Genomic DNA, 25528 nt, shown 5'->3' on the forward strand with positions numbered 1-25528 from the left:
GGATAATGACGGTGCCTTCTGGCAGAAACACAATCATTGCCCAAAGATAGTCGTCCGGAAATTATGTGGGTCGATGACATTGTGTTTTGTGGTTGATGAAAAAGAGCTGGATCTGGCGTGTGTGTGTGTGTCTCTGTGTGTGCGTGATCTGAGAACACGGAAAAGTATTGGAGGGATTCCCGAAACGTCACATCCAAGGACGCTGGAGGAGCTTGTGAGGGTTTGCTGCTCCTCAGAGAGGGAACAACCGGCGGTGCCTTCACTGACCACTGGACCGCAGAGGTTCATTATTGATTAGACAACTTTCAGAGAGGACAGTGCAGTGGGATTTTTAAATTCTGTAATCATGAAGCGCGGACACTGCGGGCTGCAACTTATTCATCTTCTACTAACGCTTCCTTGCATCACTGGATCACCTTTCCAATACAGCGCGCATTCTGGCACCGACACACGGCAGAGAAACAAGTGAGTAAAGGATTCCTGCAATTTATATCATGTTTGCACGTTGGTAAAATCTTGGCTGATGCGTTGATTCATGCATAAATGAATATATCAAGTCATTGGGTGATTAATTTGTGGTTTTCTGCAGTAACTGGTGCGCCTATGTTGTGCACAAGAACGTGAGCTGTGCCGTCGTGGGAGGCACCGATAGTTTTGTGCAGCCGGAGGTTTTACCGTGTCCACCGGAGCTGCCAAACTGTGCGCAACAAGTGATGTAAGTTCCCAGAACTCCTGGACAGCGCGTAGAGGGCGTACAGACTTTTCTTTTGTCAGTATTTTTAACACAATGAAGCAATAGCCTACTCTGATACGGTCATACAATTTGGATTGATCCACTGCCTAAAACAATACACTGATGTTAATCAACTACGTCTTTGGCTGACTCAATAGTGTGTATTTTTATGAGCTTGTGTTGAATTATGAAGTTCCTGTAACATTTATGTGTGCCAGTAGTTCTGTACATAGACACAGTTGTGTTATCATAGGGTACTCTCTTTTGTATTGCAGTGTAGTTTTTTTCGTTATTATTAATAATAATAATACACCTTAATAGGCATGAATATTAAATTAATGGTTCTTAATAGTGACCAATAGAAATTAGATTTATTCTCAGAGGAATCTTAAAAACATGATTTATTCAGGCATCTGTGTCCAATCACCATGAAAAGCAAACATGGACTGACTTTGTTTTGTTCCTGTGTCCACTGGGCTACAAACACACCCCTGAGATTATCAGTGGATGGCAGCAGGATATGGGCCAACAGTAATGGAAAGTCTGGAACATCCCAAATGCATGATTAATTAAATTCAAATGTGACTGTTTATCGAGTTTTAGTTGACAGCGAACAGATTTGTTTTACATTGTTATTCCAAGATTACATTGTATTTCTTGTACGGTATCAGTGAGTGTTTAGAAACCGTTCATGTCCTCATTTATTAAATGATTCCAGATACCGGACACACTTCAGGCCCATGTATAAGATTGCATATAAGACTGTAACAGAGCTGGAGTGGAGGTGCTGCCCCGGTTACCAGGGCCACGACTGCAGAGAGGTGAAAGACCTGAGGCTAATCCAAGTTGACCGTTTGCCTCAAACGCCCTCTGCTACAGGATATATTCCAGCACGAGGTGAAAGACATGATTATAACTAAGGAAATATACCTTGAGAATATGTGAAACAAAATTAAATGCAACTATAAAAGCACTTATATTCCTGTTTCCCGACCTGGTTCTCTGTAATTTGTTGCTACAGCTCCAGAACAGCGAACAGAGAGCCACAGAAACCATCCATGGGTGGGAGAGAGGCGTTTTGGAGGTCAGTCAGGTCACAGGCCAGCCTGGGGTCAAGGAGGATCTCAAAGTGAACCACACCTGGAGGAGGAGGTGCAGCGACTGTCCCAGATGGTTCTTGACATGCAGGCAAGAATGACAGACATGTCCTCCAACCTGAGACTGGATTTCCAGGAGGATGCCAGTAAAATGCTGGTCACACTGCTGAATAACTTTAGACAGCCCGCCAGTGCACGAGGCGCAGAAACCCAAACCTTTCAGGTACAGGACTTCTCTTTTGACCACGAGGTGTTGCCAATGGACGAAGTAATGAACAAGATCAGCCAGGTGACAGACGACCTAGAGTCTAAGACTAACACCCTGGATGAACTGGTGGGCCGCGTCAATCATCATGACGGACAGATTCGTCTGCTAATGGAGGCGGCCCAGAACCCACTGTCCACACCGCCTCCTGCTTCCCCGGCTAGCGAGACTGACCTACGCTCCTACCTGGACGATAAGATCCGCGCTCTGAGGGAGGAGATGATGGAAGGCATGGATATCAAACTGGCCGACTTGAAGAACTCTTGTGATTATAAAATCTTGTCAGTTCAGGAGCAGTGCGAGGGACAAGAGGTCAACTACCTCAGCCTGGCCGAGCTCATGGACACTAAGGAAACTGACCTCCGCAAGGAGATTGACGACCTCAAAAACATGCTGGTTGTTCCAGGAAGGGAAGGCAGCCAAGTACCTGACTCGATCCTCACTCGTGTGGAAAACCTTGAGATCCATCTGAACTCATCTGTGAAGAATGCAGCAGGAGAGTGCCTCACTGTGGAGGAGAAACTGAAGGAAGAACGGGCAGAGGCCATCAAAGACCTGAGGGAGACTCTGGAAGACAAGTTGGCCTCCATGGAGGATAGATTCAACACCCTGTTGGTCGATACAAGCACCAACTCTCAATCTGGGGTTCAGTCAGAGACTCAAGATGCACTGCTGAGGGATGTCAACTCTCTAAAAGACTCTGTTCAAACGTTGGAGGAGAGGTTTAATGTCTTGGACAGTGTGTGTTCAAAAGAGAACAAAGCTAATTCAACTGTTGTAGAAAACCTTCAGCAAGACTTCCAGAGCTGCAGAACTGCTATAGATGATATGGAGACTCGTATGAAGGTCCAGACAAATGGTCTTGGAGCTGTGGAGGGGCGGCTACTCAACTGCAGCACCAGCTTAGAGAATGTACACAGTGAACTCAGCTCCATCAAAGGCCATATGGGCAGATTAGAGGACTCATTATCGGATGTAGCCAACCAACACTCCCAGTCGCTGCAGAGCCTCAACTCCACCTGGGGTCAAGTTAAAACAGGGGCCGAACAGGAGGCCAAGGACCTTGTGGAGCTCCACAGAGCACAGCATCAGGAGCTGAGACAGCGGCTGGACGAGCTGAGCAAGGAGGTGAAAGCCGAGGCCGACCAGTGCAGAGGAAAAACGGAAGACGTCGAGAAGGAGGTCGCCCACATCGACAGCCGCATTGTCAGTGTGGAGAGTTTATGCGGCAAGCTGGATCCTATCTCCAGTAGCCTCCAGAGGATCAAAGAGGGGCTGAATAAACACGTCACAGGGTTGTGGACTTGTGTGAACCAGCTCAATACCACAGTTCGAGCTCATTCGCGAGATATTGGAGGGCTGAAGGGAACTTGCCAGAACCTCCAGAGCCACATCGCCAACATAGCCAGTGACCTCCAAGTGGTAACGGAGAGCAACGCTGGGCAGTCAGGTAAGGTGTCAAAGCTCACATACACACTTAAACCAAACTTTTTCATTGCCTAACGAGGCATTACTATGACCATAAGCTTATGATAGCTAATAGCTGACGTTATTACTGTACCGACATGGATTCACTGACGATGATTACTCTCATCTCATTTTGCTACACTACGTTTTCACATTTTCTACTATCATGTAAATTGTTTGTGGGGTACAAAATCTACCGTTTAGCTAATATCACATTGGTGTTATATGTCTATGGACTTATTTTGTCTAAGCTATAGCATGGTTCAATCATCGATGTGATCTAACCCGCATTCAGTAATGACTGCTCTGAAGTCATGGGTGGGAACGACAACATGTTGACAGGCGCTTGTAAGATCTCACTCTCTAGTGGAGCGTATTTCAACGTGTGATGTGACTGAGAGGTAGTTTGATTTTAATTTAACCATGCTCTCAGTTAAAGGAGGCAACGGTTATTGAAGACACATGCGTGATTTAATAAACCCCATTTGTGTTGAGCAATGCTTTGGCACAAAGAAATATTGCTCGCTTTACTTTTTTTCTCTGTAGTGTGTGCATTCACGTGTGTGTTGGTCCATTACATCCACAGTGTACAAATGTGAAACAACAGCTTGATCTCGTTCCCCCTGGTTTCATCACGTGGACATGTTGTTTATCATTCCATATCAGTGCATATGTTGCATACTTGTTGTGTGAGGCTGCTCATTAATGACACCTACGAGACCCAGTTGGACTGGGTCTCATTGTAAATGTGATCTAGAAACACACCCAGAATGTTTACGAGCCCTGTCTCTTCCTCTGGGACCAGCTAGTTTTCACTTACTGGTTTATATGGCAGATGATGCAGCACGCCATCCAAGTCAGACCAGTATATTTCAGTTTCAGCTGCTCTGTTCGGAGTTGCCAGTTTTGCTAATTTTTGCCAAAGACTGCAACAGCGACGGCTGAGAAATGTTGCCACCCCACCCCGCGGTTTTTGTCATAATGTAGCATTTAATTCATCATTCTGTCATTGGGAAATTGTACGAGTGGGAGCAATATTATTCATGATTTCCACTTAGCCTCAGTGATGTCAGGGGCCGCTTAGTGCTTGGCTTTCTGTTTGTCTTTGTTCTTCCAGCTACCTCATCCTTTTGTCCCCCCCCGGCTTATCTGTGAGTGGAAAATGCTGCTTAAAGAAGGGTCAGTTACAAAGAGATCCACACACAGCTTATCAATGATCCTCAAAGGCACCGCTCATGGGGGTCTTTATTTCAGAGCCAAGAGCTTCTTTGTGTTTCGATTAAGTACAACTGGAACAATTTCTCCCACTCCTTTTACTCACAGCCTCTTCAGCATCGTCACGTTTCTGCTCCCATCTGCGGTTTTCTCACATTCTTGACTTCCACGGCTGAGTTCCTCTTCTGCTGAAATAAACAGTGCGAACACTCAAAGCTGCACTGGGGTCTCCAGGGCCATTTGTCAGTGTGTTTACCATGATGTCATACCAGTTGTTAACCTTAAACGAGGGGGGTCAGGAAGGAGGTGAAGAGAGATGTAATATGTCATCCATGACATGATTTTGCTGCATTCAGTGCACATTAACCGTGAAGTTCTTTTTCTAACATATTACGACTTGACACAATTTACAAGAAATCAAGATTTTGGGAGATTCATTCAAGAGCTTAATCCAAGTTTCCCAAATGCATTATCTGCTTTGACATTGGAAATACATAGAAGTTTGAAACAGTTTCAAAGTCATGTGTATCAAATGTCCCACTGGAGGAGCATATACAAGGGTTTAAGGAAACAGGACATTTTCACAACCTGGCAACCAAAAAGTCTGTTCCATAATCTATCGATTCAAGTTTTTTTAAAACTATGACTACAGCCATTGTCTACATGGACCACTTGTCATGTTTATAAGTTAGGAGTTTTCCACCACATCACATCTTTTGTCCATGATGATGTTATCCCTGTTGTTCAAAAAAATGAACACATAATAGAGCGTGATATTTTTCATTTTCATTTCACATATAATATAATTTATAGACGGATATGATTTAAAGCTCCTGAAAATTTAATTTCCTCAGTTCCCCAGTTTATCACCGTAATTAACACTATGAAGCCATGTTTCCAAAGGAGGGTCCTGCTGCAGAGAAATGTGGCATTGTACGTGTAAAGTGAAAATGACTGCAGGCAAGTGTATTTGTAAGCAATATTAATTATAAACAAAACCTGTTTTGCAGATGTTTTATGAGGATGAGGAAAGACTGAACATCAAGGACACACACCACATGCCTCTGCGAGAAACAATGAATGTAAACCTTTGATTAAAAGAAAACTCCACAGGATACTTAAAACTTTCAATTAGCTGATTCAGTGTGTTGCGAGTTAGTCTTTCACATCCACATCTGTATATCACAGTCACACCCTTAATTTTCTGAATATATAGTGTTCCCAATGGATATTCGATACTATTCATGTATATGGAGCCATACACTTCCTTGCATGTTAAACTGTAGCTCCAGGTTTCCTGAGGACATCCCTCTCGGTGTGTGTGAGACAAGGTGGCTTCACCGTTCTTAAAACAGCATTGTATAGGTCTATAATGGGGATGTCTGAGATAATACAGTGTTCTTTCCTGCTTGTGACAAGGCTCAGTGGTTGTAGGCACGTAGGTCAATACCCAGAGAGAGATAAGGCGACTTGTAGGGTGAGACACTCAGTAGTCAGTGGTCAGCTGTGATAACCCCGGGAAGCCAAAACAAGACGAGACCTGACATAAAGCCCTCAAGAACAACACAGCCCACTGCTTCAGTCTGCTGCTGGGACTGTGGCGGTTTATTTATACTGACGGAGTGGGTTTCACATTATCTGATTGAAGACATTCAGCAGACTGTGGATTCTCAGACTGGATTTATTGATGCCTAAATCAAAGTCTTAAGAAGAACAATGGCTCATAAAGTCAACACACACCACATTGCTCTTTGGTTATAATGTGGTTTGTACTGCGGATTCTTGTTGTATCTGTGGCTTTCCCCAAGCTGTTTCGATGGAAGGGGTGCTAATTTGTGGATCCAGCTGCGTTTTGTTTACAGTTTACTTCTTTCATCATGACAAACTCACTCACATGTGTACATATGTCCTTTATCCTTGTGGCACTCGGTCTGAAATCAGTTTTGAACTGTTCCCATCAAAGCGACACTCTCTGGAGCACATACCCTATATATGAGGAGCGACCCAGACCAGTAAAACACATGCACATGTCCATATTATGCAGGCTTTCCCCCCCGTGTTGTTTTATGGTTACACACCGGTACCGCTCCACATGTTGTATTTAACAGGCAGACTTCTCTGGCTCTATACTAAATGACCCTTTTCCCCGGGGTGAGGGGACAGGCTGTCTGGTGATTGAACATGTGGCCGGGCCTCGGTATGTTGCTGGTATGCCTTTTATGTGCTGGTTTCCCCCCTCTTTCTTTCTGGGAGCAGCAGAGTTGGGGCCTGTTGTGTCGCTGTAGACCTGAGTGTATCGCAGTGAGGGACTATGTGCCCACAGCCAGGAGGCTTTGATTTGTTGATAAACTCCAGGGTTCGTCTCAGCCGTGGTCCTCAGGAATGCAGCGGCTCAGAGCTGATCGCTGTACGACGGGAGATGAGGCAGAGCTCTGTCATTTTCTCTGTTTAGCTCCATAATAACAGGCTCAGATAATCACTCACTGTTTGCCTGTTAATGAAAGTCAAAGGCAGTGAGACCATAAACACGGGTACAACTGCTTGTATCCTGATTGGATATCATAAAGTGACAACAACTGCAACATCACACATAATCACATGTTATCTCTGTGAGAGTTTTTCTTCATGCGGGTTTAGTGCCAAACTTTGAAACATGTGATTGGACACATCGGTTTGGGATTTTACTGTTTGTTAAACACCCGACAATAACATTCAAATAAACAGAAATGTTCCTCCAATAAACTTGTGAGTGAGAGCATTTAATTTATCGTGAAGCTTTGAACCATAAATTATTACCTTTTAAAGAAATGTATAGGTTAATCTAGTCTCTAAGATTAGTAATCACACCTACAGTTTATAAGTAGGAGCTGTCCACACTGTGACTCTGGTTGTGTAAACTTAAAGCCATGTCAGTTCAGCATACGCATATTTTCTACAAACTAATAATAGTAATAGCTGTGTTACATTTTTCAGGCTTATACAGAACAGAAATGGAGTGCAGCCATCTTTAACGTTATTATTTATATCTGCCATTAACATGTCAGTGAAATGGGAGATAATTGCAGTTATGTAAAAAGTCATTACATCCTTGTTGGCACTCAGCGTCTCCAAGGAGACACACAACACAAACAGAAAACTCTTATCGTCATATAAACTGACAGAACTGCCTCTTCTGCTAATAATTTAGGGATTTTAAATGGATTTATGGAGGATATATTTCTAAGAGAGTGAAAGGGGTGAAGTTGAGGTGTCACCATGAAACCAGCTGGTTCGGTTACACGTCTGACCTCCGAACATCTGGCCCTGCATCTGTCTCTGCCTGACCTGCAGCCTCTGCCCCATCGCTCACTCCCATATCTTGTCTTTTTCAGGTGTTCAGGTTGCAGGGGAGGACGCGGGACGTCCCGAGGGCTCGACCGAGGGCCCCACAGCAGCGGTCGGCCCCGCGGACGCCTCTCTCCCCCAGCCACCTGTGATGGAGACCGGAGAGGCGGGTCCTCCCGGCAAAATGACCTTGTCCACGTTGCCCAAGGGGACGGGGGGCAGCATGATGCCGCCTGTCCTGGGCTTTGCTGGAGCTCCAGGTGAGACATCTGCCCCTCCCTTCACCCGCTGAGTATCTACTGCACGTTTCCCAGCACGCGACTCACCTCTTGCTTTCATCCAACAGCTTCTCCAGTCAAATCGGCCGACTCACTTAAGATCAATATCCCACTGGTCTCAGGTAAATTAACTGTTATGGTGTTTTCAGTTGCCTTTTTGTCTTCTTGTGTTGTCTACATTATTGTGTGTAATGTGTACTGTTACTGAACTGTTTTTATGTTTATGGGACTCCGGACGGAAATTAGCACCTTGCTATAATCCGGCACATTTACATGTTTTTGTCCATTAATGTGCACTGTCCCATTCAAATAAACAAATAAAGTAAAGTACAACAATAAAGCAGCTTTCAGGCGTGGACAAACTGTTTTCTTCTTGCTCAGCAGATGTGACCATGCCGCGCCGACCATCACCGCAGAAACCTGCCATGGTTTTAGGTCAGACTTCATTGATCGATCAGACAAGATGCTGCTTCAGCTACTGTAACGTTTTTGAAAGTTTGATGTTTCTGTTTCTTCTCCTCTGTCAGATGAGAAGGTGTCGTTCTCAGCCGGTCTGACTCTGTCACCTTTCCAAGGAGAGGTTGGAATCATACGCTTCAACGAAGTGTTGGTCAATGATGGAGGACACTACGACCCTAATACAGGTCGCCATCACTAGAGCGAAGCATGAATCCACATTTCGCTGCTTAAAACACCTTACCTTGATGACTAATCTGTATTCATGTGTCCTCAGGTATCTTCACAGCTCCCACAGATGGCCGCTACCTGGTGAGCGCCGTGCTCGCAGCAGAGCGAGGGGAGAAAGTGGAGGCCGTTCTCTCGGTGTCCAATCGCAGCGTCCAGAGGCTCGACTCGACGGGTTTCCTTCCTGAAGCGCTGACGACGGCGGCGGCCACATCACATCAACAGTGCAACTGCAGCAGTTCGACCTCGCTCAGCCTGGTTCTCTCCCTGAAGCGAGGAGACCGAGCCGGACTCGTGATGACGGCGGGGAAGCTCGCCATCTCGGCCTCCTCCTCCGGGACCATGTCGTCTTTCAGTGCTGTGCTTCTTTACACCAGCCCATCAAAACGATAGCCCTGCCACGCAGGTGATGCCTTATACTGTATAATAAGCCATAAGGGGAGGAGGGAGTGTGTTACTGTGGATGAGGCTAATTATGATATTTAATCATCAGAGAGGGAAGGAAATCATTTTACCAACAATGAAAAGAGGAACAAATACAGAGATTATTTCTATCATCAGTACTAATATATATAATGTTTTATATTAGTTATGATTTTAATTATTTTTTTATTGTAAGGTTTTGTTTGCTTGAACATATAATTGAAAGATTTTTTAGTGCTAAAATTTCAATTCCAGTTGATACATTTTTTAATTACTGGAAATAAATCAGTGTTTTTTTCCCTAAGAGAGCAGTTTTCATTATTTCAAGTGAACTCCTCATTGGTGCTTAAATGTCAATGACCAAAATAAGCTTTAATTGTTCTGACACACTTTGTTTTTATTAAAGCATCATCCAACAAAAGACATTTGATTTAACAGTCTCTTAATGCAATACGTATAGTAAATATACTATATACAGTTTATATACACTAGGATCTATAATTGTGACACTTCATGTTCAGACTGTCTAACATTCAGCAAGCAGATCAAACTGTTGACTATATTTGTGCTTGCACTGTTACATAATGTCAGACAGATTACCTCAAGGTAATAATCACAATAATCGACAGGAAACACTTGAAGCAGCTGCAAAAGTGAAATTTGACACAAAACTAAGAAAATACTGTGTGTTCTCGCCACACAAAGTTTGTCACTTTCATAGAAAGAATGCATTAAATTTCACTGACAGCTGTTAATGAGCATCAAAAGCAAAATATAATAAAAAGAGGCAGAACACTGATAATATGTCGTAGTTTGTTTTCACAAGTCTGGCAAAATCATCTCAAAGATCAGTTCCAAAATTCATCAAAAATAGGTTTCTACCGAACGTCTTCACTAAATCCTGTTTATGGAAAAATACTTAATACCAAATAGCAGCAGTATCTACAGTGCAGAAAGTGCTTTTTCTTCAGTAAGTAATGCTGTTGCCGCCTATGAGCAAAATCATTACACATTTTCTCTTTAGCATCATAGTGCAAAATCCTTAAGTCCTGCAGCAAAGATATAAGATTCCTATACATCAAGTAACACCGTTAAAGAGTGAATAAGGCCTTAAAGGGACGACTGCACACGTGCTCTAAATACACACTACATGAACTGTGTGTTTGCTGATAGTTCTCCTTTCATATTCAACCACAGTCCCTGTACTGTTGCTGCCTAAATAAGTGCTTAGGCAATTTCTTCTCAAACAAACAAAACAAAAACTGATACATTTTTCATAACCCAGAGGCTGACTGAGCCGTCAAACACACTTCACACACACGCACACACACAAACAAACAATAGTGCATCAAGGGAATAAACCCTGAATAGAGATGATGTGGCACTAAAATGGAAAACATGAAATACATCAATATCCCAAACTTTCCACTAAACTGGAATGTGTCTAAGACATAACAAAGACAAAACTAATATACAGTACATTAAGTTTATATTAAACTACTATCGTCAGTATTGAGTCAGGCATAAAATAAATTACTGTTCTGAGTTAATTTGATTTCAAGTAATTAATTTAAAGCGTTAATGTCGGTCTGAGTTACAGCAGCTCCTCGAAACACACCTCGGTGATCGGCTGCCTCCAGTAGCAGAAGGAGCTGAACTCCGGGCAGCTGAAGGTGGCGCAGTGTTGTGAGCTGCGTAAAGGAAACACGTGCTCCACGAGCTCACTCAGCCGACTGTATCTACAGAATGAAAAAGATTGAAACAATTGATGCGTGTGAGAGAAACGGCTGAAATAAGAAGACAGTGTCTGCAGCCATGGTTCAGTACTCACGATGTTTTATTGCCTTTAGTTTGCTCGAGGATCAGCTCGCCTTTAGGATTCACTGTAAATATCCTGCACACGGGAACGCCCACTTGTTTGTAAGCGAAGACGTCCTTGAAGAGGAAACAAAAAAAAGACAATAAGGATCATTTGTTCATCACACTGAGCCCAGGAATAAAACCCCGGTGTGGGCAGTAAGGCCTTGATTACACTCACACTTGCTCTGTTTCCGAAGGCTGCGTAGAAGGGGTTTGTGTTTGGGAAGAACAGGTTCTTGATGTCTGTGAGACATTCGATCTTGAACTTCTCAGGCTTTTTTTCTATGATCTCTCTAACAGGAGAATAACAGAGGAAGGATTAAAGTCTTGACCTTTGACCCTTGATTGCCAAGTGGCTGTCGTTTCAAACTGTCAACTATAACGCAGATTAGTCTGGTTTTCAGCTACTCAGCGATGCAGGAAGTCTTGATTGTTAGTTTGGTTTTAATTCCATCAAAGTGAACAAAATACAAAGCACAGAATTACTGTCATTTCACTTGTGTGCTTGATCTGCACTGTAATTAGTATCTATAAACACTAGTGTTAGTTCCAGATAACCGCCAATCAGCCGTGCAGTGTTTCATCCAAACAACAGCACTGACTAAGAAGAGGATTTCCTACCTGTGAAAGGCAGAAAAGAGGCTACTTGGGGAGAGCATGAGGGGTCCCTGAGGCAGGAGAGTCCCCCTGTCGTTCACCCAGTGCAGATATCCTCTTGTCATGTCAGCCATGCCGATCGCCCGGGCCGAACAGTACAGGAACTTGTAACCGTTCCTGAAGCAGGAAGATGTTTATCAGTGGATTTGATTTTCTTTTTAAGATCTTTTTATTCCATCAGAATAGTGACAAGTAATTAGTCTTACTCATGCACTGAGTGGTAAAGTTTAGCGATTCCCTGATGAGTCCAGTCTTTACCAAGCTGAGGCAGAATCTGTCCAAACACATCTGATCTGAGGGAGGAAAATGGTGTGAGGAGTAAATACTACACCGTTGTAGAACAGGACAGTCTCGAAGAAATATGGTATGAAGGCAGTAATGTTTCAAAGTTCCCTTACTTGGTGATGGTGCCGTCGATATCTGAGATTATAACCTTGTCGTCCCAGTTCCACAGGTAGATGGTGCCCTCGCAGCGACAGGTCCCCTGGTACTGAGTGGTGATGCTGAAGGTGACGTCATTAGGCCCCTCCCTCAGCTTCAGGCTGGCCTGGAGGAAACACACCGAGTGTCATTTCTAAAAATACTTCCTGCAGGCACATGGAGTCTCACTGGTTGATTAAAACAAGAATGTGTGGACCTAAGAAAAATGTTGTTTAAAATCACTTATAAAGAAAAAAATTCAAGACAGAGTATCACTCAAGGAATTACTGCCTTGTTGGCCAATCATACTGTATAATATAGATTTTGAGCGCACTTGATAACAAGGTATAAAAATATATACAATATAGAAAGGTATTTAAATTTTAGATTTAATTTACACAAAATGACAAGTAATTAAATAGTTACTAGTTTTTAAATTAAATTAAATTAAACTTACACTTTATGTTAAACAATTAGATTTAGGTTAAATATTTGAATTAAATTACCGTAGATTTACTATTTTAAACATAACTTACATAATGTGCAAAATACAGAAACTTTTATTAAGGTGCCATGGGGTCAGATAATCTACTACTGTTTTGTTCTCAAATATCATAACAGTATACAACTATCTTCACTTGGCTTTCATTTCATTTCAATCGTATGGGCACTTTCTGCCTTTGCTGAATTGCAGCCACTCTCAGTGTCAGAGCTCAGTGGTCTTACTATCTGGTCAGAGGAGAGGCGGAGGGATTTCTTATAGGAGTGACAAGGCGCTGGCGGCGGTCCCTCTGTCTGCACGCGCTCGGTGGCTGTCAGGGCCGGCGCCGCAGCGTTCAGCTCTTTGGTCTCATCGTCGCTGGACCACTCTGCTGTTTTGTGTCTGCAGGACAGAGAATGCAGCCTATGGACATCCAGAGTAACAAATGAACAGATTGCTTTCAAGTCTATGTAACATGAGCACCAGAGGACGATTTATGAATTTACTCTCAAGATGATGTGAATGAGGGGCAACAAGAAAAATAAACCCTGCAGAATAATTTGCAATCACCAGAGGGCAGCAGACCTCATCTGCCTGGACCTCTGTTGTCTCCTTATGTTTTCATTCACACTAAAACTCAAAACAACTCAACCTTAAATCTCTCAAACTGCTTTAGACAATAACGTATCTGTCCTGACTGAGTTTTCATGAAATAGCAGCACAGCTCACTGACTCAAATGCTGATGCAGCCTGTGCGGCGCATGTTTACCCAGCACTGCTCGTATCTCTGCTGCTGACTCACTGTGTTTCTGGGGCCGGGTGGAGGGCAGGGCTCTCTCTGGTCAGGGACTCCTGTCTCTCCAACTTGGTCTCTGATGATAACTGAGGATGAGGAGAAATATCACTGGTCTTTTATGACATAAGTGTCTATTGTTAAAAATCAATGTGGGGTAAAACACATGACATAAATGAGCTCAAGTCTTTAGATAATGTTGCAAAACAGGGAGATAATCCTGAAGCCTGTTCCTCATTTGTCTCTCATTTACAATGCAAAGTTGCTCAAATGGCATGCAGTTCTCACTTACTGATCTCTCCAGTACAGTCAACACACACAAAAAACATAAGGGTGACTCATAGTGTTACCTAAAGCTTTTTTTTTGCTGAGTCACACTCAGTACCTGCTTTACGCTGCTCTTTCTCCAGAACCACCAACGTCCAGACTTTTTTGGCATCTTCTCCTTCACCCAGGCCTCCTCTGTAGCCTGCCACGCAGAGAGATGAATCATGTTCAAAAAGGCACGAAGACAGTGCAGAGGCAGTATAAAGATTACACTGTACACTCTAAACACATTGTATCAGACCAGAAGATACCTTTGGTAAGTTCTTCTGAAAGGCCTGCATGCTGAGGATCAACGGTGCTGCAAGGGTCCAGTTGTAATACCTGGGACAAAAGATGTTATTTTTTAAGTTGTTATCTGAAAATCTCAAAAATGATATATCTCATGATAGATTCTCTCCGATAAGGAGGAGGTAGATTCACCTGTTTGCTATCCGAACCACCAAATTGGGATTGTCAATAATCGCTGGATTCTCTGCAAATTCATTGTAGGTTATGATGTGCTCCATGAATTTTTCTGGAATAAATTAAACATAAAAGATATTCATTCATTCATTCAATAAATCATTCACCCTGCCGATTGAATATCATGCACATGTAGTAGGAAGGATAGAAAGGATGTAAACCTTAATTTGTCACATACATAAGTAATAGAAGAGGAAGAAAAAAAGAAGAGTAAAAAGAAATCTGAAACATGTGCAGGCTAGTAAATTGGAAAAAGCCAAGAAATACCCATCCCCAAAATACTAAATATTCTTCATGAGATATACAAGATACTGATCCTCAAGGAAACCAGCTTTAACAGTGATGCTGCATTAATACTAGATGATAACACAGGCGATTCATCACCTTTCGGGATCTCCGAGTTCTCGCCGACGCCTCCGCACAGCGACAGCGTGACGTCAGGGAGGTCGCCGGCGGAGTCAGACAGACACTCGGTGCCGCTGTCTGCTGCTGCGCTGCCCACCGACTGTGGCGACTGGGATCCAGAGCGCCGGCCCGTCTCCACCCAGTCCTTAGGAACCTGCTCAGATTCACTGAGGAAAACACACAGTCCCGTCATGCCGTTAGAAATGTTTAATGGCAGCAGTTACTTCAAGTCTGATTCTGCTTTCAGATACTTTTTCAGTTTTACCTTTTTGGGAAGTAGCGGGCGGCAACATCCGGCTCCAGTGCAGTCAGATCATCCAGGTATATGTCCTCAGGTCCCTGGTGCTGGCTCCTCTTCCTCACACCTTAAGTGAAATGACGTCAAAAGGGTTTACTGAGAAAATCGCTGACTTCGCTCTTGTTTTTTTACCCACTTCCTTTCATTGTAACAAGTGCTTATGAATGCACACCACTCCCAGACACCAGATATGAGCTCAGGCCTGAGTAAGAAACCACATCCTTCCTGTTGACACTCACCTACATTAGTGTAGACGAGTATCATACAGAAAATCTGGAGTTTTACTCTTTTACTCCATGTTTCTTCACTTAAATTGCAAAATATTAACAATCCAAATCTGAGAACTTTATAATCATGATACGTTTTTTTCTTATCCTACATTTATTGTCATTCATGCAGTTTGTTTCACTTTTCACTTTCGCTCTTTGCCATCTACTGTATACTATTTCCTTAACATACTGTTGCCTTGAGATATCAAGGTAATGAGATGAGGTTAATAAGAATATTTTTTTCTGTGGAAACTTAGAACTATTATTACAGATTGCTGTGGAGCTTTTTAGACATGTTCTCTGATTTTTTAGGTTGAAAATGCCATTTAAAGCGCATAAAGAATGAAAGTGAAACATTCAGTAGCAGCCACAAAGTGCAGGAGCTACAAAACACAGTTTTCAGAATGAAGTGTAAAGGAAATCATGTTACTTCTCCTCTTGATGGGTGAGTCTGTGGCTTTGGAGGAAGCTCCTGCGCCGTCACAAACTGCTGCAGCGTCTCCGGCCGCGATGCTGCCTTCGCTGTCCCTGCGGCTGGGGGGTGAAGATGTCCACCTGGTCTTGCGCGCGGGTTTCGTGTTGAGCTCGGAGTTGCCGGGACGTGGCTCAGGAGTAAAACTGCTGCACAATGAGTTTGACAGATCCTGGTTGTCCTTGGTGACATCTGGATTGTGTTGTGGAGCTTCGGGTGGCTTCGTTTTGCTCGTGCACTGCTCGGGTTTGATGGTCCGAGGCTCCGGTTTGACGATGCTACAAACTGGATCTGCGTTCCTCTCTCCTTCCATCGACTCTTCCTCCATCGCTTCTGAGCTTAAAATAACCCTGAAATGTGTGTTCTCCGAGGGAGTGATGGTCAGCATCTTTGGCTCTGTTTTGTCCTTTTTGTTGACCTGGATACAAAACAGTAGAGCGCAGGATGAAATGCACAGACTGCTCCACAGATCTCACTCAGATTCTACAAGTCTGGATCTCAGTCGTACCCTGGTGGATTCTGGAAACTCTCCCCACGTCCACTGCATGTGGGACTCGGCCCTGAGCATGCTCTCTGCCGGCTTCACCATCAGCTCCGAGTCACTCTTGGGCGACATGGGCTCGGACATCTCCCTGCTGTAAGCAAACACCATGTTTCCACTGAGTCAGCTCTAATGATCTCATGGGAGTGTTTTGTTTTACTCTGCCTTGTCTGTGGTCATTAAGTGTGTTTTACTGACTATATACAAGCTATACTAGTTTAGCAGTGTGACTGTAAATATTTGACAGAACAGAGGGAGTGGCATAGTTTCAAGGTATGTGAAAGAACCTAATGTGGAATTGTGTTGGAGAAAATGTGGAAACATTGGAGATCATTCTCATATCTTTTGGGACTGCCCAGTAATCCAAGAATTCTGGAAGAGAGTCAAGGAAGAAACTGACAAGATCTTACAAGTGAATTCCCCATTAGACCCATTGATATTCCTGCTTGGAGCTATTACCTCAGGAGACATATAGTTATAGTATAGATCAAAGATACATGTTACGGATACTTTTACTGATTGCTAAGAAAATGATAACTGTTAACTGGAAGGATCCAAAACCACCGACCATAACTCAGTGGGTACAGAGACTGAAAAGGGTCGACACAATGGAGCGAATGACTGCAAGTCTACAACTGAAAATGGACACTTTTGAACAAAGGTGGAACTGTATTACTCTCTATTTGGAGGACTAATGGAGGAATATGGGTTATTATAAGACTGTCGTGTATCTCTAGGATTGATATTGTACTGCTGTTACTCCCTTTGGTGCAAATATCTATTCTCTGTGCGATTTCTCTTCATGGTATTTCTATTGCATTTTATTTACTTGTATTTCATATTCATAGGGTCCTACTGTATGTCAGTGAATGTTTTGTTTTGTTTTGTGGAAAAATGAAAAAAATTAAAAGTTCAAAAAAGAAAAAAAAAAGAACAGAGGGAGTGGGAGGAGGGGGACGTACGTGCTGGAAGGGGACCAGTCTCCGTCGGAGAAAGGGTAGCTGTCCCACTCGAGGCCGGTGAGGGGGGAATGTTGCCTGTGGTCTGAGCTGTTGTTCATCACGGAGAGAGAAGACGCCCTGACGACAGGAAGCGACAAATTAAAATTGACCAAAAAAGTTTATGAGAGGCAACAACAAGCTGACAACAGACGTCCGCTTACCGTCCGTTGTGTGTGTTGTGCTCCTCGTCCGAACTGAGCTCACACAGCTCCGGCTCTCCGCCCGCGGTCGCGGTCGCCTGCTCCTCCTTGCGCGGCTCGGCTTTGTGCTTCTTCCTGCGCCTCTTCTTCTTCTTGCCGGCCGAGTTGGAGCACGGCTGGGTGTTTCCGGACGCCGCGTCCTCGGGATTCAGCGGCGCGTTGCTCTCGGCTGCCGACCCCCCGCATCTGGCGTCTCTGCTCCTGAACAGCAAGGCCTCCTCTGTGGGGATGGGCGAGGTCACCAGGTGGGCTGGGACGATCTCCTGTAGAGGGGAAACCGTGAATTACCACCTTGTGGTTGTAACCCTCCCACTAACAGGCACGGCATTACACTGCTGGAGATTGTTAAATTGTGTCATAATTCAATTATGTATTGTGAGTTATGGCCAAAAACATGTTTTGTGAGATCACAGTGACCTTGACCTTTGATGACCAAACCATCTCAGTTTGTCATTGAGTCCAACTGAATGAATGCTGCCAAACATGAGTTCCCCAGATTTGGCCTTGACAAGAGTAGGAGGGACAGCATAAAAAGCATAATGCCTCCGGCTCAAACTGTCACCAGCACAGTTTCTCTTCTAAACAGCTGAAATTCAACATCAATTTCTCCTTCATTTTCACCACAGACTGTACAGAACTCACATTGTGCTGCTCTGTCTCCTGGACAAAAAAGGCCTCCCCGTTGTCTCCGAGCTTCATGTGCAGCTCCACAGGTTCCCCATTGATCTCTATGTCGATCTGCAGAGTCAAACAACACGTTTCTGTGAGACACACTCTCACTGGGTCACGATGTTCTCCTCAGCTGGCCTCGGTGTTCAACAAGCATTAACGAGGTCTGTTTACAGCTGTATACAGTACAATGCAGCTCATGGATAAAAAGAAAACTGTGCCACAGATTTACCTGAAGATTTAGAGTTAAGCCGCAGAGAAAACACTGAACAGTTTGTTGTTTTTAACATATGCCACAGTTTCTGTCCACTAAAGTGGGTTTTCTCTTTTCTGGCGACTAAGAATTAGGCTGCACGGGTAGAATTAGGTTGTTAATAAATAGGTCAACGGGCGCAATCTACTCAAATTGTCTGCAAGATTCATTCACATTTGATGAAGTCAAGGTAAGGTTTAACTTTTAACCCCTGTCTGACTCACAGAATCACTAAAACCATCTTATCCCTGACCCACAGACTATTTCCTGCACGGTTAAGACTCTTCTGTGAGACTGAATAGGATGAATGTTAACAAGTTGAGAATACAGTAAGAGCTTTAGTCTGCGCATCCTCAGCTGACAACTATACAGTGTCTATAAATAGAGAGAAAGGGCAATCTGCTCGTGTGAGGAGCACAGAGTGGATTGGAGGGTAATGTTTCAGAGGGGAGGGGGGAGCAGCAGGGGGCAATTAGAGGATCACAGAATATATTGTGCAGCTCCATTATAACAATCTGCACATTTCCCGTCAGGCACAATAGTCTGTTTTGCAGGAGGAGGGACAGCATCTTTTCTGTTTTTATCACAGTAAAATATAAAAAAATGCAGCTTTTAAGGGGGAAATATTATAGAAATATCACTTTTTGAAGGCTCATTAACATATCTGGGTGTTTGACTTTCCTTCCGGTCCCAAAATGTGTGAATTGACAAACAAATCTGTAATTTTCAGGCTCCCTAGGTTGAAATCCATGTGGTTTTACGAGCTGTTCCCTCAGTTGTCTTCCAATGATGTAATTAGTTTTCGAATTTGCATAATACCACCCCTACCTGGTACCAGAACCAGTAGGGGCAGGGCGGGGCAAGCAGTGGTTCATTTGCATTTAAAGGGACAGGCACTGAAACCAGCCGTTCTGAACAGGTCTGTTTTGAGGATGAAAAGAGCTGTGATGTTTGATCCTTGGGGTATTTTGACCAAAGCATGTCACAGATATGTCTTTAAGACACCTGGGAACTATTTTAATTTGTGGAAAAGCGGCATAATATGTCTCCTTTAAAGTTACAATATGTGCACTCACCACTTTCTCCCTGGAGCGCAGTACCCCCAGCTTTCCGAAGCGAACGTGGAAAGGCGAGCACTGGAACGTGCCATCGGGCTGTCGCACCACGACCACGTCGATGCAGCCCGACAGCGTGGCCTGATTGATGCCTTTGTACAGCTCCTTTACTGTCACCAGCACCTGGCCGGCCAGCTGCCCCACGTAGTTCATGGTGTCCACCTGCACACAAAGGACCCCTTTCCTTAATTAACACACAGATGTAATGACAGCATTTAAAAACTATGTTCATCCTAATGATTCTGCAGTTACTACCTCATAAAAGTTGTACTGATTAATTTACCAGCAGAATAAAACAACACTGCACTTTTGTGTTTGCATCTTTCTAGGCCACTGTCGCTGCTGTTGTTCAGAATAGTCTGCAGAGGAAATGCAAGCTGGTCCCTGAACGCAGCGGCTCTGTCCCATTTTCCTCAAAAGAGTCCTGAGCCGATCGCGACTTAATCAGGCCCTCGATTGCTGCAATGAGGGCTGCTGCAGACCAGACTGGAGCGGATAGTTTGTATTTCTGTCACACACACCAGATACTGTAGCTCTTTTTAAACTGACATGTCCCCACTTGTCACTGATTGTTGATAAAATTTGCATTTTTGAAGTTTTCAGTGTTACTTGAGGCAGTTTGAGGTAAAAAACGAGAAGCTTGTTATGTCAAATATTGAGTGCATTTTTTGCCTAATGAATCATGTAAAGCGGTTCAGTAACAGTTCAGCAGTATATGAGATGGTGTGATCCATCAGAGGCAGGTCTGACGTCTCAGCCCCATGCAAAGTGAACAGTAAGTTCTTGTGACAGGGAACCAGAGCAAGTAAACATCTAAATCCATTCAAAATCCAAACGCAGCTCAGAGTATTAGCCTGCACTGTACACCATGCTGCTTTAATATTACATCCACTGAAAGAGTGAAAGAGAAAAATGTGATACTGTAGATAAAATGTTCAGTATGAGCAGGTTAACAGTGAATGATGATTCTTAACTCTGATCTAAACTGTTAGGTATCAGCTCTGCCCCTTTAGAAGAACCCTCAAGTGTTTTCTAGAAAATTAAGAGGATTAACATCGTAAAAGGCATTTTTCCCCTTTACATACTGGTTACTTTTTCCAATGAAAAACAAAAACAACATCAGTGCAAAGTTTCTAAATCATTGGACGGGAAAAGCGCTTATATTTCATTTGCTATTAAACTTGTGTCAAAAAAACACTAGAAATCTATAACTTGTTAATTGCAGCAGCAGTAACCAGTGGTCAGTTCAGTGAAGAGGAAGGCAAACAGGGCTAATGCCACGGAGCTGCGGTATTGACCCCGTGTCCGTCCATTTAACTACATTAAACAGATGCTCAGTTGCCGCATCGACAAACACAAACATGTCTATGGAAGCAGAGGCACCAGGAAAAGTCACACAGATCTGCACACACAGAGACGGGGAAAAATGGAGAGCGAGGAGGCCTGATTCTGTCACGAGGATGAGCTGACATCCTCATTATCACTCTGCTTACTAGAGAGTCACTCACTCACTAAGACACAGACTTGCAATGTTGCAGAGTGCAGTGAAATATGCACTTCAGCAGCGAAGACACAACTTCATGTATCAAAACATCCAACACCACTGAGCTTCCACACAGTGACTCTCTGTGTTTCTGCATTTCTCCTGTTCACGGGGCATCATGTTACATTTTCATGTTCAGAAAGTTTTATCTTTTCTCTGACGTCTTCATCCACAGCAGCTAATGATCAAGTGAGTTTGTTTTCAACACAATAAATCAAACTGTATTGTCTCAGACTGATACATACAGTATAACCCTCCCTTGAGGACAGCAACTCGGGTCAAATGGGTGTCATTAGGTGTGTTCACCTCAGTTCTGTCGTTACTGTGTTGGACAAAACCAACACCATTTTCACTGCAAGCTCAAGCTCTGTATGTGTTTGGGACGTGACCAATGAGGCTCTAGCTGCGTGTTTCAATATTTAGGACAATGGTTACAGGGACTAAATCAGACCTGCATACCAGCTGGATGGACTTTGACACCTCTCAGTTTGTGTGGCTGGCAGCTGCTGCACCAGCTAAACTCTTAAAGGATGGTTGGATGGTAGAAGGAAAAGACTCAGCAAAAAAACATCTGCTGAAAAAAATAACAGCAAACGAATTAATATACATGATATGCCTCATGTGTTGTCTCAGTCTGGTGACGTTTATCACTAAAGTCTCAGCTAATAACATAACTACATTAGGTAACATGGCAGTAAATATTGATGATGGTGAAGATTTCACTTTCATTTTCATTTCTCGTCAGTGCTTCTTGTAAATGTTGTTAATCAATGAGCAGGACTGCTCTATGGTAATGTTGGATTTACAGGAATTTGAATCACTGTACCTTAAACCATGAGACATTTAATTCGCTGGATAAAACTTTTTTATCGTTATTAAATCCCTTCAAATTCCACACAATGTAATTCTATCACAATAGATAGTGATATCACCACATATTATCATTATTTTATAATGTATGCATATTATATGCACACTCTGAATTATCCATGTGATTATTCCTCGTATCATTCACTCACCCTTAACACAGCAGTGGTGTAAAGATACAGTATGTCTGGTTTACAGGTGGTCAGGGATCCAGTTACAATAAGACAAGAGTCAAGTTAATCAATTAATCAATTAGTCATCGATATATTGTAAAAAAAAATGTGACAGGCATATTTCCTTTATGGACTAAATGACTTAGTTAATAATCATCCACTATATAATCAATAATTAAAATAATCATTAATATTGTCCCTGTTAGATTATTTACTGAGCCGATTACGAGAGCTAAACCTGTGAACAGATTCTCACTAAAACCTGAAAAGGTCGAAGCGCCCCAACTCACCAGAGTCCAGGGGGACTTCAGGTGCTGTCGCTGGCCCTGCTGCTCTACAGGTAACCCCCCTGACAGCTCCATGTCCCCCCCCCCGCGGGGTTTTAACAGGAAAACTGGGTGATGCTAACACCTCCTCCGCTCCCCCCCGTCCTCCTCCGACACCCTGCTCCTGCTGCGTGCCATGGACCGCAGCCGCTGCAACCTCCAACCCCGACCGCTTCGACTGAGAACAAACACTGCGGGGGAAAATTACCCCCAGCCTGATCACTTACATAACGTTTTCCCCCAGCACCGGCCCCTGTCGCCACCACCCTGTGTTACTCAAGACCTCAAAACAACTTAAGGAACATTTCAATTTGTCTTTTTGTGTAGCACTCAATCATTTACCCCTTAAAATATGAAAACAATGCAGATCAACAGTTAGAAATAGATGCTGAGATTTACCATCGGAGTTGGCCTTATTTGCAGACTAATGTTAGTATTTCAACATGCTCAATTCAGACAGGATTTTGCTCAGTTATATTAGATATGAACTAAACTTAATTTGACCAGTTGGTGATTCATCCTCTGGAAACCACGAGTGTCTGTACAAACGGTCCACCCAATCAATAGTTATTGAAATATTTCACACATGTTTAACTGTTGCAGTTTAATTCCTAAAATAAAATGCCCATTCAGTGATAAACAGGGTCCCAAATGTTGCTGAAAGATATCTCTATACAGCGCTATTTCAGCACCAGTTGATAACACTGTTAGTCAGACTGTGTGCTGCGTGTCCCTGCAGCGTGCTGTGGCTTTCCCCCCGCAGTGAACCACAGCACATTGTAAAGTGAAAGTGCAATGTTCAGTTAAAGGACAAAGCAGAAGAGTCTAGATCAGAGTCATCAGCCGCGATAACAACGCTGCGCAACCAGGGTCTCTCTAGTGGGCTGACACACTGTCTGCATCTACACACACCACCAAATTTAGTAAGAGCTTCAACTCCCACTGCTCTTCATACAGACTCTTCTGCTACAGCGCTTCAAGCCTGAACACTTGAGCGTTAGCAGCATAATGTGCACTTAGTGTGGAGAACAGGAGCATCAAGAGGAAAGTACTGCACCGGCCCGGAAAAGATTCATCATGTAGAAAGACACCTGATCAATCCTAATCGACAAAACAATCTGCATTGAAGTCCATTCACTAATTTGACTGGAGCTTTTCCCCATACAACAAGGTGTTTAATGTCTTTAAAGTCCTAAAAAATATTCAGTATAACAATGTTGAACATGCACAAATGAATCACTGGTCTCCAAATAACTATAATTTTCATTATGTATTGACAATGTATTGTCATAACTGAAATGGTATTCATTTTGCTGTCACACAAGAAAACTAATAAGCTTTTATTTAACTGATTATAACTTTTCAAGGCTTTTTTATTCAAAAATGTGTCAACAAAAAGTAAATGAGTAATTGTATCATCTCAAGCTCCAAGTCTATCTGTGTATGAAGACTGGTCAAAAGAACACAAGAACAAGTGAGTAAGTCAAGATTGTTTTGTGAAATACTGTTTCCAAGGTCAAGGACAAGAGCTGCAACTACTGATCTATAAAACATCTACAAACTGCCCAGAAATAGAAGAAACTGTCCAGTTTAATTTATCATAATCCAAGGTTATGTCTTCAAAGATTATTCACTTACTGTCATCTGCGACAAAGAAAAGCATCATATTCAAGACACCAGAGACCACATATGTGATATTTTTGCTTTAACAAATGACTAAAGTGATTGTTTGAGCATCAAAGTGGTCTCCCATTAATTGCCTGTTAATCAATGAATCAACTGATCGATCAAGAGACAAATCAAAAAGAAGAAGGAGCTGTTCCCTGCACTAAACGATGAAACATAGACAACCAGCTCTCATCCATGACACTATCTCTCTCTCTCTGTGTGTGGGGTGAGGTGTTAATCCTGTTTACAGGATTAAGACAAATCTAGCTTTCCCTGTCTCGGCACGTTTCTCCTGTTCACTACGTCCAAGTGTCCAACGTGAGTCTGCGTCAGCCAATGTTATTGTGACCAATGTTGTGTGACTGACATTGTATCAACAATGCCAATATTTTAGACTAATATAATCCAACTGACACAGCAACTAATGATTATAATCAGGAAAAAAATACCAACCAAAGATAAAATACATTCACAATTTCAAGTAACAATCAGTTGTTAAAATAGTAGGTTAATTATCTGTCAACCAGCAACCTAATCAACCAATGTAACAATATGTGGCTGCTTCCTAACATCTAGTAGGCTTGGGTTCTGGGGAAAAGAAATGTCTTCACATACCCTGGTCATTGAGCTACATAAAGGCACTTACACAAGCCAAATCTCAATATTGATTCTCATATCAGTGTTCAAATACAGTGTATTGATAATTCTCTCAAATCCTGACAGTTCAACACAGTCAGATGATAACACCTGCATACTGTCAGCCCCCAGACTGATCTGATGCTCATGATGCTGCCCAAACAAAAGTGCTCCAATACCTACATTCCTACATTAGGTAACAGAGCGAAATATCATAAGTTTGGACATTTAAACTCCAAGTAGGGCGACCTACGATGCGTTCAAGGACAAAAAAACAGAGAAGACTTGGTTTTTATAAATAGCTGCTACGCTTTCTGTTCGTGAGAACGCACACAGTCTGGCAGCCGGTGCTCACCGCTAATATCCGCTATCAGCAACACTTCAGATGCGACGTTCAGCAGCCTATCAACCAGGACTGAGTTGCACGAGCGACTCCTGAGAAAAGGTGACAGGGGACTCCGCTTTCAGCAGCAACGTCAACAAGCGTTTATACACATCCTGCCTTATGGCTGTTTAAGAGAGAATGAGTGTTGCAATGGTCCTGGGAAGAAGACACTGACTCACCCTCTGCCTGTGAGACACCTTCGCCCTGCTCCTCCGCCGGCG

The 25528-nt window shown here is 43.2% G+C and overlaps 2 protein-coding genes across 2 annotated transcripts; one reads left to right on the forward strand and one right to left on the reverse strand.

Moving 5' to 3' along the window:
• Positions 1-346: 346 nt before the first annotated feature.
• Positions 347-9456, forward strand: emilin2b (elastin microfibril interfacer 2b; the record flags this gene model as incomplete). The annotated part of the gene is given in 8 exon segments (XM_083995423.1): positions 347-465; positions 590-715; positions 1452-1630; positions 1755-3545; positions 8149-8372; positions 8375-8501; positions 8907-9023; positions 9113-9456. Coding segments are annotated over 8 exon segments (3027 nt in total).
• Positions 9457-9980: 524 nt separating this feature from the next.
• On the reverse strand, positions 9981-25528 carry LOC311003414 (phosphatidate phosphatase LPIN2-like). The gene is made up of 20 exons (XM_083995171.1): positions 25487-25528; positions 19671-19871; positions 18315-18410; positions 17634-17935; positions 17434-17550; positions 16439-16562; positions 15889-16348; positions 15157-15256; positions 14871-15058; positions 14445-14538; positions 14276-14345; positions 14083-14166; positions 13707-13786; positions 13150-13306; positions 12402-12550; positions 12210-12296; positions 11968-12120; positions 11525-11639; positions 11318-11421; positions 9981-11225 (listed from the first exon to the last, which is right to left on the reverse strand). The coding sequence occupies exons 2-20, from the start codon at positions 19860-19862 to the stop codon at positions 11081-11083; spliced, it is 2817 nt and encodes a 938-aa protein (XP_083851297.1). The 5' UTR covers positions 19863-19871; positions 25487-25528; the 3' UTR covers positions 9981-11080.

This window comes from Trachurus trachurus, assembly GCF_905171665.1.
Source record: "Trachurus trachurus genome assembly, chromosome: 20".
NCBI classification, from domain to species: Eukaryota; Metazoa; Chordata; class Actinopteri; order Carangiformes; family Carangidae; genus Trachurus; species Trachurus trachurus.